Raw genomic sequence first — 15,361 nt, forward strand, 5'->3', positions numbered from 1 at the left:
GCATCCTTGAAGACTTTCCCTGGAAACATATTTAGAGGACAAGACAAGCTCTTAGGGTCTCCTGTTTTACCTGGACAACCCTTCATAAGGCTTGCCTTACTCAAGACAATCTCAGGAAAAGGGGCATCATTCTCATCAATAGATGTTTTTTCTGCAAACAAGACAATGAGAGTGTCAATCATCTTTTTTTGCATTGCCCCATAACAGCTAACATATGGCATTTCTTCTTCTCTTTGTTTGGCCTCCAATGGGTGATGCCCTTTTCCATCAAAGATGCTTATGTTAGCTGGATATGCTGGAGAGTTGACAAGACCATCAAAAGGATCTAGAGGATGATCCCAGCAGCAATCTTTTGGAGTATTTGGAAAGAGAGAAACTGCAGATGTTTTGATGGAATATCAACTTCCATAAGTTTCATTAAGGCTAGATGTTTAGTTACTCTTTTCAGTTGGCACTTTTTCTCCCCTGTAGACAGTGTGGATAATTTTTTGGATTTTGTTAGCTCTCTAACTCTAGCATAGTAGGGTCTTAGGGGATGTCTTTTTGGATCTTTTGACTGGTTTACAGATTTTTACTCAGCTAGCTTCATGTTAATTCTTGTTTGAAGCAGCTCTATGCTTAGTTGTAACCTCTGCATCTTCTTGATGGCATTCTAATACATTTTAATTACTTCACCAAAAAATTTTCTAAGTAATTAGGATTCAATTGAACCCTTTCATGCAATGTAGCTCCGTCCCTGCTTGCAACAGTTCCATACCAATGTCTCCAAAATCTGCAGAAACATGTAACTCCTATTTAAAGATACACATATCAATGGCACCCAAGAGTGTGGTCTAGTGGTCAATGAAGTGGGTTAGAGCACCATGAGGTCTTAGGTTCAATTCCCAGCAGAGACAAAACACTGGGTGATTTCTTCCCATATGTTCTAGCTTTGGTAGACAGAGTTACCTGGTACCTGTTGCTGGTGGGAGGTGGCAGGTATCAGGTATCCCGTGGAATTAGTTGAAGTCCGCGCAAGCTGACTTGGACACCACGGTTATATGTATTTAAAGAAAAAAAAAAGATACTCGTTTCAATGTTCCAATAGTTATTTGCTAAAGTCCTGCTGATGATGAAATTTTTACAAGAGATCTTTCCTTAAAACTGAAGTGATTAATCAATTACTGAGCAGGCATGAGCCTACTGTACCAATGATCCAGCAATAACTCAGAGGGAGAAGGTTTTCCTTGCTTCTTAATGTTCTCATCATTTTACACTACGTTCTTTGTTCATGCAATTTTTTCCATACCTTTGATTGTCCAAATCTTATTCTTTTTTCCTTCTGCTGCTCGGTCCATTTCACTTGCATCGGCGTTATATAAACTTTTAGGTTCCGGCGACCAGCTAAAGGCACACATTGGTCCAATCACTTAATATCATTATTTACTAGTACTAAATAGCTCTTGTATATGGAGATGTTAAGGCTTACTCTTAGTCAATCAAGCGAAAGGCACATCGGTCCAATCACTTAATATCATTGTTTACTAGTACTAAATATGTCTTGTATATGGAGATGTTGAGGCCTACTCTTAGTCAATCAAGCGAAATGTGGATAGATTAGTAGGTACAATGTATTCGTTTCTCTCTTAAAATGCTTCACTGTGCTATTATTACATATAATTTTGTTTCAACTAATATAGTTGATGCATGTAAATTTTTCTTATGAGACATAGCCATACCGTCTTTCCATCCCTCGAATTGTACATTCTGCTCTTTTGGTTTATATTAAGATCCAGGAAAAGAAAAGCTTTTTGGCCTCATGTTTACAAGTCCAGATCACTTCAACCTCATTGTCAGTCTCATTGTCTAACATTATGTATTAGTCAGACATACCATCCACATAAACACCCCTTCTTTTATTTGCAACTAATGAGATGTTTCTTACATCATATCTTTAGGGGCATTTCCAAAAAGGTTGCAACTTAAATTTAGACTGAAGATATCAATTGATTCAAGTTCATTTTTTTTTAGGATTCAAGTTTCATAATTTTACCCTTAAATGTGTGGTGTTCATCTAATATGATTACTTCCTGTTGGCTCTTCTGGATGAGCTCTACTTTATTGAAGGATAGAAATATACTGCACATTTTCATGGTATAAACCAACGATCTATTTGTGTTTTAAGTAACTGGGACAGGAAGGAGTTGAGGTAGTAGAAATTGGAAAAGAGGAGGATGATAATAAATCAGGAGTCCGGATATTGATAAAAACTTCATTTAATGAAGAAAGTGAATGTAAAGAAAGGTCCCTTCCACATTCCTGTGGCTTCTTTTATCTTGCTTCTCGAAATTATTTCTGTGGTTTTTCATGGAATTCATCTCCTTTTCGATTACCCAAGCATGTAGGACCATTGGATTGATCACTTGTGTCTGTAAATCTAATCCAAACGCAGTGGAGTGTATGCTAGATATCTCCATCTAAATCATTTTTTCCAGCTAGAGATTGCTTATAAAGAAAGCTGAGGGCATTTGCTTTTAGCTTGCCCTACCTGTGGCTTCTAATTTGATTTCCTCTTTCTGGGGCTTGTATCCAAGATCATTTACTAGCTTCAAATCGTTAGTTGCAGTTACCTGTCTTTGTTATTGATTAATGCCAATGACATGTGCAGATGGAATTCTTTGTGTAATTCTTCAAAGCCGTGATCCGGGTTTCAACCTCAACTGCTGTTTCATATGTCCAAGGAGGTAGACAGGGAAAAGGCTAGAGATAGTTGCTGTTATCATGTGAAGAGATGATCGTAGAAGAAAAACCCCCACAGGAATGTAGTTTTGCGAATTATATTATTTAAATCAGATCTTTGGAGAGGAAAATGGCCTTCACCTTATTTCACAGACGGCCCCCCCCCCCCCCCCCCCCCCCAAATTTTTTTTTTTTTGCCCGTGGATTGGCTTGAATTTAAGTGATAAGTTCAGTTTAAGCTTTTCTGCTTTGGTAATTATTGATTCAAATTTTCGGTTTTTATTTTCTTTGATATGGGCCGGAGATGAGTTTATATGGAGTAACATGGTTAGCGATAATTTATACAGCCGATTCCAACTTGAGGCTGAGTATTATTATTGTTGTTGTACTTCCTTTTTGATATGGTTTGACTAGACCTTTTTCAACAGACGCGAATTTTAACCCAGTGATCTCATCAGTGTGTTCTTCAAATATACTTTCTTGATAACCTAATGATTTTCAATAAAAGAACCGCACAAATCATGTTTCTCAAATAATGCAAATTAGACATTCAGTTTTCTCGCGCTCATTTCAAATCATTGTTGAACACCAGGAAAGCTGTCTCTCTTTATGTGGAAGAAATAGTTGAAGATAACCTTTTTACAATTACCCTTTCTTAGATGTAACAATCAGGACTGGTGGATGGACGTAATTATCATTTATTTTTTTTTTTTAACTCTTATTCAATTTCACGTCTCAGTCAACAAATAGACATTGTTAGCAATTTTGTAATAGCAAAACGAATCACAAAAGCTTTATCCCCATGGCCATATCTATCCTACGCTTTTTATAATTACGGCGTATATGTTATCTATTTTTACTTTACCAAATACTCAGAATGAACTAACAAATATTGTTTTTAGGAAAAATGCTGCTCTCCGTCTCATTATGCGATGATGTTTAACTGGACACAGAGTTTAAGAAAAAAGTTTTTTTTTTAAAATATGGTCTAAGATAAGCTGTAGATATTTATGGGTTGTAAATCATCTAACTAAGGGAAATTTGGGCATTTTCAAGTTAATTTTTTTTTTAATTTTTACCGAGCTCGTCGCACAGGGCTTGCCTAGTGCGGGTTACCTCTCCTGTGTGGTTTGCGAGTTATTGCACAGGAGCTGGGTTTACCCTATGCGCATCCAAAGGGTAGCCGCTGCGGGTTCCCATGTCATCAAAAAAAAAAGTTAAATTTTTATGAAATGTAAAAAAAAAATGTCATGATTCTTGGGACTCATTAAAAGTGAAAGAGTGTAACTTAAATTGGGACGGAGAGAGTAGGTAAATATTTTTCATACAAAACAGTTTCTTCCATACTAAAACAATAATAACATACATATATGCGGGCCAAATTCTGTTTATTACTGGATTCCATAAACAATAAATACTAATTATATTTGGGTAATTACACTTTAAATTCGTGACACAAAAGGGGGAACGAAGTGCAACTTGACATTTAGTAAAGGGACAAAGTGTCCTAACTAAAATGTTTGAGGGAGTCGAATTTTGAATTCTCGAAAAATCGAGCACCCTTTACTTAATGCTTCATCTACGTGATCTCTTAAAACGGCGGGAAGTTTACAGAGCTTCCATAAAACACACACACACAAAAAAAAAAAAAAAAAAGGAGTTCGAATTGAAACAATGGAGGACTCAGGTGCAATTTTGTGTCAGATCTCTTTACTCAAGGATATGCTTGATCAGGTGCATTCGCACACTTCTATCCTATTCACTGTGTGTTTAAATACATGCTCTCTTTCTCAATTTATGTGATACTTTTCGTTTTCCGAGATTCAAACTTTATAAACTTCATAGATTTTGAAGTTAAAACTTGAAACTTGAAAACTTTTGAAGTTATGTTTGGACTTGCATTTTACTTGAAATTTTTTTGAAATTTTACGAGTGAAAGTGAAATTTCTTTCAAAATCTGGTCTGAGCCTCCATTTTTTGGAACTTGAAAATATTTTGAAGATAAATTTCTCAAAATATGATCAAATTTCATGGCCAAACCTATACGTGAACATAAATTTTCAAAATCTATGGCCAAACGCTAGCTTTTTTTTCACCAAATTTATATGAGAAAAGTTGTAACTCATCGGTAGTAATTTTCATGTAATTTTCAAATATACAAACATTAACCTTTAAATATTGAGTTAATCTAATATACAATTTAGCTTCAAAGTTTAGTCAAATTGAATCTAGAAAAGCGAAAAATATAACATAAATTGGGACCGAGGGAGTATGTTTCTCTGAGTTATCGTGTGTAGGTGAATCTCATGGTTCAAATTAGTTGGAATTTTGGATTTCCTTCAGGTAAACGAAGAAATTGAAGCGAATATTCAGGCTACGAGAGAGATTGAATCGCAAATAGAGAAGTGTAGGGAAATTGAAAGCTCACTGGCTGCACGAGAATCAGAACTGACGAGAACCGCTTATACACTTCAATTTGAAATTGTTGGATTGATGAGAGTTCATGGTATTAGTAGCTTTACATAGCATTCTGTTTGTTCTAATTTTTTGAGTGTTAATTCGTTCTTCGGGTTCTGTCAAATGCTTTCTTAATTTAAGATTTTTACTTATATATCTTAATGCGATGATCTAGATTTCCTCAATCACTATGAATGCCAAAATAATTTACTGGTAATTCCAATCCGTCAGTTGTTTTGGGTTATAACAAATAATGGAACATTTAAGTAGTGGTTTGACTTACAACAGATAGTTGAAAAATTCATTGTTTTTTTCAAATTGGTTGTATTCATGGAGTGGTTAGATTTAACTCTTGAGTAACTCATGGTTATAAAATAGTTAAAGCTCTTCCAAATTGGATTTACTCATGGAGTGATTTGATTTATACTGGAGTAACTCGTGGTTATACATAGTTCTAGAGGCTACTATGGTCTCTTCTCATAATTTTCTTGTACAGGGACCAGTGCTGTCATTGGTTTTCTAATTTCCTCTGCTGTTCTTTTAATTGTTTTTTAGCTGATTCAGTGACCTCTCTCGAACATTTGGAGGAAAAGATATGTAATCTAAGAAGGAGGCGTGATGAGATACTTGAGAGAATGAATAACAGAAGGTGCTGATCATAAACTATGTGATACTTCGTGTGTGAACTGCTCAACGATATTTAATAAGGAAGCTTCTTTCTGTTTGCAAATTCTACTTAAAAGTTAATTGTTAGTTAACTTTAGTGTTAACATTTGCAGGGATGAATTTGTGGCTTCGTGCCTAGCTTTTCAAAATGAAGTTGCTGGTAAAGATAATGATGCAGTATGCACTTTGCTCGCAGAGAAAGAGCTGCTTCAGAATGAAATTCATAGTTTGAACAAGAAAAATAAGGCTTTGGAAAGCTCAACAACAGCTTTTGTGGAAGAGGTTCTTGAAGATCTTCAGCAAACTAACTCTGGTAATTTTGTCTTGCTGTTATATACCTTTCCATCTTCCTTCTATCTAGTGTTTCTCACCTTTCTTATTGTTCAGTATCCTTTATTGGTGATATAACGTTCAATAGCTCTGTATGCGAGAGGTAGTTGCATAATAATTTAGTACTATATCATTTTCTTCTTCGTACATGTAGTCTTTCCAGAAGTTTCTTGAGAATCATCTCTTTCTTGTATCCTTATTGGCCAACATTGATGTGGTTTTCTAGCATAATTTCAATCACGTGTTATCTGCAGAAATGATATATCCTTATTTCATACCTTTATTAAAATGACACTTCTTTGTCATTTTAAAAAGTTAATAGAAACTTGTATACAAAGAGCTATGTTTTTTAAATGTTAACAAATATCTGGTTGAGAAGATAGTATATGAGAAAAATGGTGGATTAGTTTGGAACGAGTACACGTTTTCTTTGATATTGTTCCCTATTGGTTTTGACTGCCTTTTCCTTTCTCCACATTTTGAGCTATTATTACATAATTTTGACAAATTGATACTTAATGTCTACCAAGCTCTTTTCCCTTTTCATCTAGGCTTCTATTATACGTATGACCAACTTGAACTATCATTGCTCTATTTATCAGCAACTCTACCAGTAATTTAGATTTTGTACTGGTTAAAAGATACAACAGTTGATGCTTCATTTCAAAGTTTTTGGTTGTTCTAAATTGGAATCTGATGTGAATCGCAGCTTTAGACGTTGAAATAAGATGTGGCAATATTGAGAATGAGAAATTGCTCAAGGATATTGCTGAATTAAAGAGGACTTTGTCGGCATTTATGTTGACAGGATTGCAAGAAATGGTAATCTACCTCTGCTTTTCTTTCAACCTTTCATTTAGTAGTGCCATCTCTGACTCTGTCTTTCCACATCTTCAGCAGGTATCTGGAGTTGGTAATGTTTTTCCAGCCGCTGACCAGTGATTGATGTTCATGTTACTTGTGTGCTGAAGTTACAGGTACATGAATCTGTCAACCGGTTAGTTCAAATTATTCCAAGACTCCATGCTTTTAGCTCCAAAGTGAAATGTGACATAAGACAATGCCATGATGCATTTTCTGACTCTTTTAGTTTAGAGTGTTCAAAGTAATTAAGTAAAGCAGGTCAACATGTAAAAGATTCAGCGAACAGTTTAGTGTGGAGTACAAATCTGATTCTCATTGATGTGTTCTTTTGCACGATATATATACAGGCAATGTAAAATTTACTCAGGTGACCACATCAGTAACATATGTCTGCACATCAGCAGCACATAGTAAATATCTCAAAAGGTCATTCAATTACGAGAAATTATGTAGCAAAGTTATTTAACTTATTTTTTTATCAATAGAATCACTCAACTTAAGATTTTTCTCTTATAAAATTACTCAACCAACTTTGTCAAAAAAAAAAAAGGGAAAAGGGCTAAATATACCCCTGTACTATGAGAAAAGGTTTAAATATTCCCCTCGTTATACCTTAGGTGCAAATATACCCCTACCGGTATACTATTGGATCAGATATACCCCTTCTTTAAATTTGTTCAAGGTGGACATCTAATTCTATGTGACACTAACATTTGATGAGTTGGATATCACGTGGCATGCCACCTCAACGCCCCTAACCCATTTTACCCCCTCCCCTTTATTTGTTCTTCCATGCTAAAATTTTCTTCCCCTCTGCCACCATCACTTTGCTGTTTTTCTATGCATTCGGTGATTATGTTCACTGAATAAAAAATTATAATAACTCAAAAGCAAATCTTTTTGGAATTTTGTTTTCCCTATTAATCAAGACGGGATCTATGGTCTTGCTTTTCTGCTGTTAATTTAATGCTATGGGTGGAACTGAAATCTCGTTTTGGGTTATTGTAAGAACTAAAGGATTGAAGGTTGAAGTTGGAAGAGTCTAATGTGCAAGCCAAAGCCCTTCCAAAATAAACAATTACTAGTTATTGGTATTTAGTGGTCTCTTGTAATGAAGTGTCATGAAATGTGGTGCAACAAGCAAAAGAAGTAGCACAATTCTGTTGAGAAGTTAGAAATTATTATTTTTACAATTTAGTCCCTAATTTAAATTAATTTTTATTTAAGTTCTCTGAAAGTTCTAGAATGTGTTAAACATATAAAAGCCTCTGTAAATCATAGCTATCTCCCTCTCTTCTTCGCTTCTTTCTCTAATTTCTCTCTTAATGAGCTCACCGGAGCTCTTCATATCGTTACAAATGGTATCAGAGCCGACGATTCTCGGCTTACATTCTGCTGCGATGACCGATTCCGTGTTTAGAAATAATGAGCCACATCCGTTTGCCTATCACTATTCGAATGACGTTCTTAGTTGTGTTGAGTTTAGTGACGGTTCTATCCGAACTCCATCTACAACAGACTTTCTCCTTGAGGCCCTCAGATTGCTGCGAGAACAACGTTGAAGACTGGACCAGATGCTAGCACCGACAGAATCCAAAGAGAATCAGCAAATGAGCAACGACACTGATGTTGTTGAAGATCATTTTCCTAAATCTAAAAGAGTGGACAAACTAGATAAAGAAGAACCATTTTCAGAGGGTCATGGTGCTGAAATTGCTGCACCATATGCTACCACTGTTAATTACACCAGCGAACATAATGTTCCCTCCTTGTTGGATTCGTTGGGACCTATTTGCCCTAATTTTGATGATGGAACACCACTAGAAAGTGATGTTGTAGAAGCTAACGAAAAGTTCGCCAACGAATAGGAAATGCTTGACCAAATTCTTCTGATATATGGAATCAATGCGACTAATTTGCAATGGGATGATGGTGAAGACGATGTTGATTCTAATGAATGCGCACTGGTTGGAATTAAAGAAAAGAATAAAGGAAACTCAGTAGAGGATCAAGTGTTTGATAAAAGTCTTCAAAGAAATGAATAGCTGTTCTTTGAAGGAAAAGTTCTGAACGAAGGACATGCTTCAAATGACGCTGATTATGCCAACATCGACAAGTTAGAAGAACCAAGCCAGCCACTTTTAGCAACGGTCAAATCTAGAGAAAGAGAGGACCAAAGAGAAATGGAGATTCAAGGTGCAAATGCTGCTCTTCATATTGTGGATCAGGTGTTCGACAAAATTTATGAGAAGGACAATGCTAAAATGCCAAATGAAAAGGAATCACTGTTTGATGGAGAAGCACCAATCGAAATCGAAGTTGAAGATGCTAAAACTTCAGAGAACAGTAGAGGCCAGGTGGTCGATAAATGTCCTCGTAAGGATGAAACTAATTTACCAGTATCCACCCTACTACTAGGTTCTGAAATTTCGGAGTTACAAATAACATCCCCTGCATTTTCTAATTGCAACAAAGACCAGGTGCTTCATAAATGTTACGGAGACAAAGTTGGATTTTCTGCTACTATAATGACATTGATTGATGGTGTTCTTACGAAAGCTCAAAATGAATTCAATTGTGAGAGTTATGTGTTAGCTGAACTCTGGCTATTTGAGGTAAGAGGAAGATTCTCTACTGTTATTAGTCACACCATGCAGAAGGAGTTGAGCGAAACTGAAGGACCTGATGTAATTACTCGCATGAGCTTCAAGAACAATGTGACAAGTTGGTTCATGACAAGCCTGGCTAGTCGAAAAGATGTATTTAAGGGTCCAAGTCTGCGAGAAATCTTTGAAGAAATGCCTGGTTTTATTCGATACGTTTGGGTCTTCCAACATGACTTCGGTATGTATAAAGGTAATTTGCTAATGGACAGGGCAATACTACTGGTGAACATGGACAGTAATTTTCTAGACACAGGGCAAGTAACTTTGTTACTGGTGAATGATTACTGCAAGGATTGTGGGGTTAAGGACTTCATTACTGATGTCGTAAGGTTTTGGATTCACTATCCAAATCTGAGAGGATTCTTTGAAGAACTGAAGAAGCAAAGCATAATGAATGGTGTTAATAGAGTTGCGTAGGCCAAAAGTTATTTTAGTTTAAATATTTGCGATTTGTTTGCCAATGGACAGAGAATAAATGTCAGTGGGTTATCCTGAGATGTTTTGGTCTGCAATGTTGTGATTGAAAAATGCAGTAAGTCTGGTAAAGTAAGGGATGTTCAGTTTGTTCTCAAGGAGGGGCCGCAGAGGATCACAGTAAGATGGAATGTAATTGTTGGTTATGCTTTCTATGGTTGTAGTTATTGTAATATGTTGCAGAGTATATCATTACCTGAAAATCTTAGTCTTTCACTCTATCACTCTCTATCTCTTATGTCCAGCTTATTTACTTTCATTTATCTGCGTTACTGGACCTTCCTTATCTCATTCTTTTATGGAGTCTCATTCTATTTCCCTCATCATTCTATTGTTATTATTTCCAGTTCTCCCTTCTACTCTCCCTATATTTCTCTATCTCTTTATTTTTCTGCCTCGCCATCATTTATCTCGGTATTTCTCCACACTCTTCTTCAGAAGTCACTCTTTTTGGCGAAAATTGTGGTTTGCGTATAAGCTCTTATTTTAGTGCATTGAAGGTATTTTGGTTGTTGGATAATGAGGACTTTCTCTCAAAAGTTTTGAAGGTCTTCACAGGAAGTGACAATTCATTGGCTAGGGCTACCCACAATACCATACCCAAGCCTTTGGTCCATACTGATAAGTTTAGCAAATGTGACAAGATTTTGAAAGCAGTGGAGGATGATGGTTTCACGTCTTGTCATAATCAGCAAGGGACAATTGCTTTTCATGCAAGTAGTGGTAGGGAGGATAAGGAATCAAATGACTATGAATTATATAAAATCATTGAGCACTACCACAAAGTCTACAAGATGGACATCTTTAGTTGAAGGGTATTGTATAGTTAGTGATCTGAATAAAGCTTCAGTGGAATTTGAAATAATGACTGAAAATGAAGAGTTTCCTTATGTTGGGTATGCTTTTGAACTGTTGGACTCTGACATGCTTATGGGTTGGTATTATTTCTCTGATATGAGAGCTGAAATGTTCAGCGGGAAGCTCCTCTTACAGAAATGTGGTTTGGTTGCCTGAGAATTCTCTGCCAGTTACCAATTTAATTTTCTTGTGAGGCACTTTGAAAAATCATTGGGAAGCACCTCGATGACACTCAAGTTAATAAGGGAATCCTCTATGACAAGTGGAGTACAACTATTTTCTTTGAACGAACATCAATATGTCAAAGTGGCAACCATTGCCTATGAATTAGAAGAGGAAATTACCGATGAATTTTATCCTGGTGGCAGCTCTTGGTTTGCTTATGGGGGCTTTACAATTGATCAAAGTCCAACAGGAAACATAGGATTACTCCTGGACACATGCTCAATTGTGCTAAAGGAAATTATTGGAGCGACACCATCTTTACTGTTAGAGGAGCTCTTGGGTATGATTTGCATCGCATACCTGCCACTTGAATGTTCAAAATCAAAAGGAAGGAAGAATAGGGAGTCATTCAAAATGCTAGAGGCCGCTGTCGAAGCAGCAATTTCTAATGCCAATATTGTTGAGATGAGTATTACTACTGTGACCAAGAATCTCACTCTTAATTGCTTTGGTGCAGTATTGAAGCCAACAAGAGCTATTTATGTGACCAAGCTGCTAAAGTATTTTCGCTTTCCTGTTGTCCGAATGATAATAAAGTCCTTGCCCTTGTTAATTTCTTACTTCAGCGTGTCCTCCTTAACTAGAAGTGCAATTCAAGCTTGCTTACTGGAAGGTGAAACTGCATGTGCTAAAATTAGTTATGGAGCATTTGCACCAGTGGTAATTTGCTATAATGCAGAACATAGCTACAAGTTAGAGCCAATTACTAAACAAAGGCCTGAAGCATTTTATAAGGAAAATGGTTCCTCCTCAAGGAAAGTTGCAGCACTCCTGCATAGACTTTTGAGGTTTCTAAGCTATGGAGCCTTCCATAATTGTCAAGAAGGATTGCTGGAACATTGCGGCAAAGTGCCATTGGCCTTACCCATTTCGAACTTCACATGTTCAACCTTGAGGACAAGGTTGTTTTAAGGGGGATGGATTGTCATGAAATGAGGTGCAACAAGCAAAAGAAGTAGCACAATTCGGTTGAGAAGTTAGGAATTGTTATTTTTACAGTTTAGTCCCTAATTTAGACTAGTTTTCATTTAAGTCCTCTAAAAGTTCTAGAATGTGTTAAACATATAAAACCTTCTGTAAATCAATCATAGCTATGAGATATGTTGAATGAAAAATATATTTATCTCTCTATCTCTTCTCTCTTTCTCCCTATCTCCCTCTCTTCTTCCCTTCTTTCTCTAATTTCTCTTTTGATGAGCTCACCGGAGCTCTTCGTATCGTTACATGAAGACAGAGAAATGTGTTGCTTTCATTGCTTTCTTGAGGTCTTCAATGGTGTTGTCCTCATTGCATTTTAATGGCACCTTCGCTAGAAGTGGTTGAGTGTCTTGTTGTGTGTATTTTTTCCGGTGACACTCATTTCAGGGATGGGTTGGTGGCGTCGAAGCCCGCCTTTGCATTTGAAGAAGATTGAATGGTTTTAGTAGGGAAAATGAATATGCTTTCACGGACAGGAAGTGGTGCATTTCTTACTTTTATTTTTAGTAATGCACGAACTGATGTGACTCTTTGGCTGTGATTTTAGGAGTTAAGGAAATTTTAGTGGCAGTAATGGTGGCAGTGGTGGTGGAGGGGAAGAAAAATTTAGAGTCGTGGAACAAATAGAGGGGAGGGGTAAAATGGGTTAGGGGCGCTGAGGTGGCATGTCATATGACATTCACCTCATCAAATGTTAGTGCCACGCAGGATTAGATGTGACACCTTGGACAAACTTAATGAGAAAGGGGTATATTTGATCCAATAGTATAACGTAGGGGTATGTTTAAACTCAAAATATAACGAGAGGTATATTTGACCCTTTTTGTAAAAAAAAAAAAAAAACTAACATGGTAAAATAAACAAATCTTTTATGCCATGTGGACATGGATCCAATAAATAAGTCAAAATTAAAGGAGGCCCATATCATAGACCCCACCCACCGACAAATCAAAATGGGTCTTCATTTAAACCCTTATTTCCTCTCTTCAGAATACATTTTAGCATCTTTGTTAGTCTTTCCAGTTTTACTAATATAGAGTTATGAATAAAAAATCTATTGATTACCTTTTCAAACATAATGTTTATTTGAGATATCCATTTGAAGATTCTATGTCGTGAAATATGTTTCACTCAAGATTCGAGATGTGAATTGATTTTCATGCATCAAGAGTACGAATGAACTAAGATTCTTCTTTTCTTTATATTAGGAGAAGATTTGAGTTTTTGTCCATAGATTAAACTAATAGTGATGCTCAGAATTAAAAATGAAATGTCTGTGATATTCTTAAGAAAGAGACTGGAAAAGATGGTATGGTTTTAATTATGTGCTATATAGTTTGTAATGATTAGTACTAGCCATAATGTTCGCATAAATTAAGAAAATAGGGGTGGTGGATGAGGAACCGGCTCCCCTCCAGTTCTCCTTCGGTCCAGCCCCCCATTTGATTGCTGACACGTGTCACTGGATGAAATTAATGGCTCAGATTCCTACATCCAAATATAACTCTAAACACACCCCTATAGTGAACTAAACCCAGTTTCTTTCTTCCTGCACTCTCACCAGACAAATGCCGATCGAAAAATTGGCAATATTATGCCCATGCTGAAAGAACGATGTATGAATCTTAAATTACCTTTTGCTATGTTCATGTAATCGTTAAAATTCTAAAGAAAACTCGTGTCACACTCCGAATCTGGGCCTAGACGTAGCACGACACGTGGTGTCTCGACCCAATATAAGTGCACAAATTAGTTGTCTTGGCCAAGTAAGTGCATCAATCAATGGTCTCGGCCAAGTATATGTATACATGAGACTGTGCCCTCGGGAAAAATACATATGTTCAATATTCATTAATTATTGTTAAGAAACTGAGATCACTGAAATAATGAACATTGTTAAACTGAGACATGTATTCAAGGACTAAATATGGGGTCTGAAGCCTTAACAGTTTCTATGCATGCTGAGTTTCTGGACTGAGACTCATCGGTATCAAATACGAGTCTATTTAGATTACCTTCTGAGTTTACAACATTCGAAATGAAAGTCATGAACGAATTACGGAGCTAGAGAATAGAAGTTCTGCAACTATTCAAGGAACTGAGCTTAACTATATTTCTGAAGCAATTCGTAACATTGTAAAAGAAACATAGCGTAGGGAGAACCATTAACATTCCCAAACATAGAAAGTTAGCCTCACATACCTTAATTCCAGCCTTTGAGCGTAATACAACGTTCATCAACCCTTTCAACCTTAATCTATAACAATACAAGTCAGAGGGATTCAATATTAATGAGAATCCTCATGTTTTGATCATCTTAGCATTTTATGAAACACTTTGTGGACATAAAGCTCCAGAACCTTCAGCAATGGTGTTTTTTCATCCAATTACCCAACCTCTTGCTTCTAGGTGATTTTACAATCTCAAATATATATAATTAACCTCATTCTCCATCACCCCTATGATTGCAACAAACTTAAGTCGACAACCCAAACCATGCAATAGTTCATACGTTTCTTACATACCTTAATCACTCCAAAACACTCAGAGAAGAATCCCAAAAATATGAACTTGAACCCTTGAGAAGGGTTTTCTTGAGAACCATAGGATTGTAGAGTAGAATCTTGTTAATAATCAGTATATGGGTGTTACTCCTTGTTAATATGACGGAATAATACTTGGGGTTTGAGGAAGAACCCACCTTAGGAGGTTTGGGGAAGTTCTAGGGTCTTTTCTTCTCAAAAAGTCGGCTAAAAACGAAGTGGAGTGAATAATTCTTGACAATTTCACGATATGCACTTATATAGCTGAGCACGACCTGCGAAACGCAAGCGTGACCTGCTGGACGCAGACCGAATGCAGATTGTGACAAAAGTATGATTTTTGGTGCTCAACCTGCGCTGCAGTCTGAACCTACGAAACGTAGGTTGTGCTGCAGGCCTGCAGCCTGTCGCAGGTTAGTAAAACGGTCATAACTTTTACTCACATGTCCGTCTGAGCTCCACCATACATCGTTGGAAAGGTATTTCAAAGGGCTACAACTTTCATGTTTTATGTTTTCTCAAATTCTCAACAAATTTTCACGAAATTGGGCTGGAACGCAGTCGTGCCATAGACTTAGCCGA

General features: G+C 36.6%; 1 protein-coding gene across 3 annotated transcripts; it reads left to right on the forward strand.

Annotated features, from left to right (window-relative positions):
* Positions 1-4,214: 4,214 nt before the first annotated feature.
* LOC132634346 (uncharacterized) lies at positions 4,215-7,441 on the forward strand. 3 transcript variants are annotated; one of them, XM_060350609.1, is made up of 6 exons: positions 4,215-4,452; positions 5,062-5,224; positions 5,740-5,824; positions 5,955-6,154; positions 6,881-6,993; positions 7,069-7,441. In XM_060350609.1, the coding sequence occupies exons 1-6, from the start codon at positions 4,393-4,395 to the stop codon at positions 7,111-7,113; spliced, it is 666 nt and encodes a 221-aa protein (XP_060206592.1). In that variant the 5' UTR covers positions 4,215-4,392; the 3' UTR covers positions 7,114-7,441. The 3 variants fall into 3 exon arrangements, with proteins under 3 accessions (XP_060206592.1, XP_060206591.1, XP_060206589.1); XM_060350608.1 differs by having other exon boundaries at positions 4,221-4,452; positions 5,731-5,824; positions 7,072-7,441; XM_060350606.1 differs by having other exon boundaries at positions 4,224-4,452; positions 5,731-5,824.
* The last annotated feature ends 7,920 nt before the right edge of the window (positions 7,442-15,361 follow it).

The sequence above is a fragment of the Lycium barbarum genome, chromosome 3 (genome assembly GCF_019175385.1).
Source record: "Lycium barbarum isolate Lr01 chromosome 3, ASM1917538v2, whole genome shotgun sequence".
Classification (NCBI taxonomy): Eukaryota; Viridiplantae; Streptophyta; class Magnoliopsida; order Solanales; family Solanaceae; genus Lycium; species Lycium barbarum.

Coding starts and splice junctions, on each gene's coding strand:
- LOC132634346 (XM_060350606.1), top strand. CDS start 4,393: ATGGAGGACTCAGGTGCAATTTTGTGTCAGATCTCTTTACTCAAGGAT. Junction 5,225..5,730: donor TGGATTGATGAGAGTTCATG/GTATTAGTAGCT, acceptor ATTGTTTTTTAG/CTGATTCAGTGACCTCTCTC. Junction 5,825..5,954: donor GAGAGAATGAATAACAGAAG/GTGCTGATCATA, acceptor TAACATTTGCAG/GGATGAATTTGTGGCTTCGT.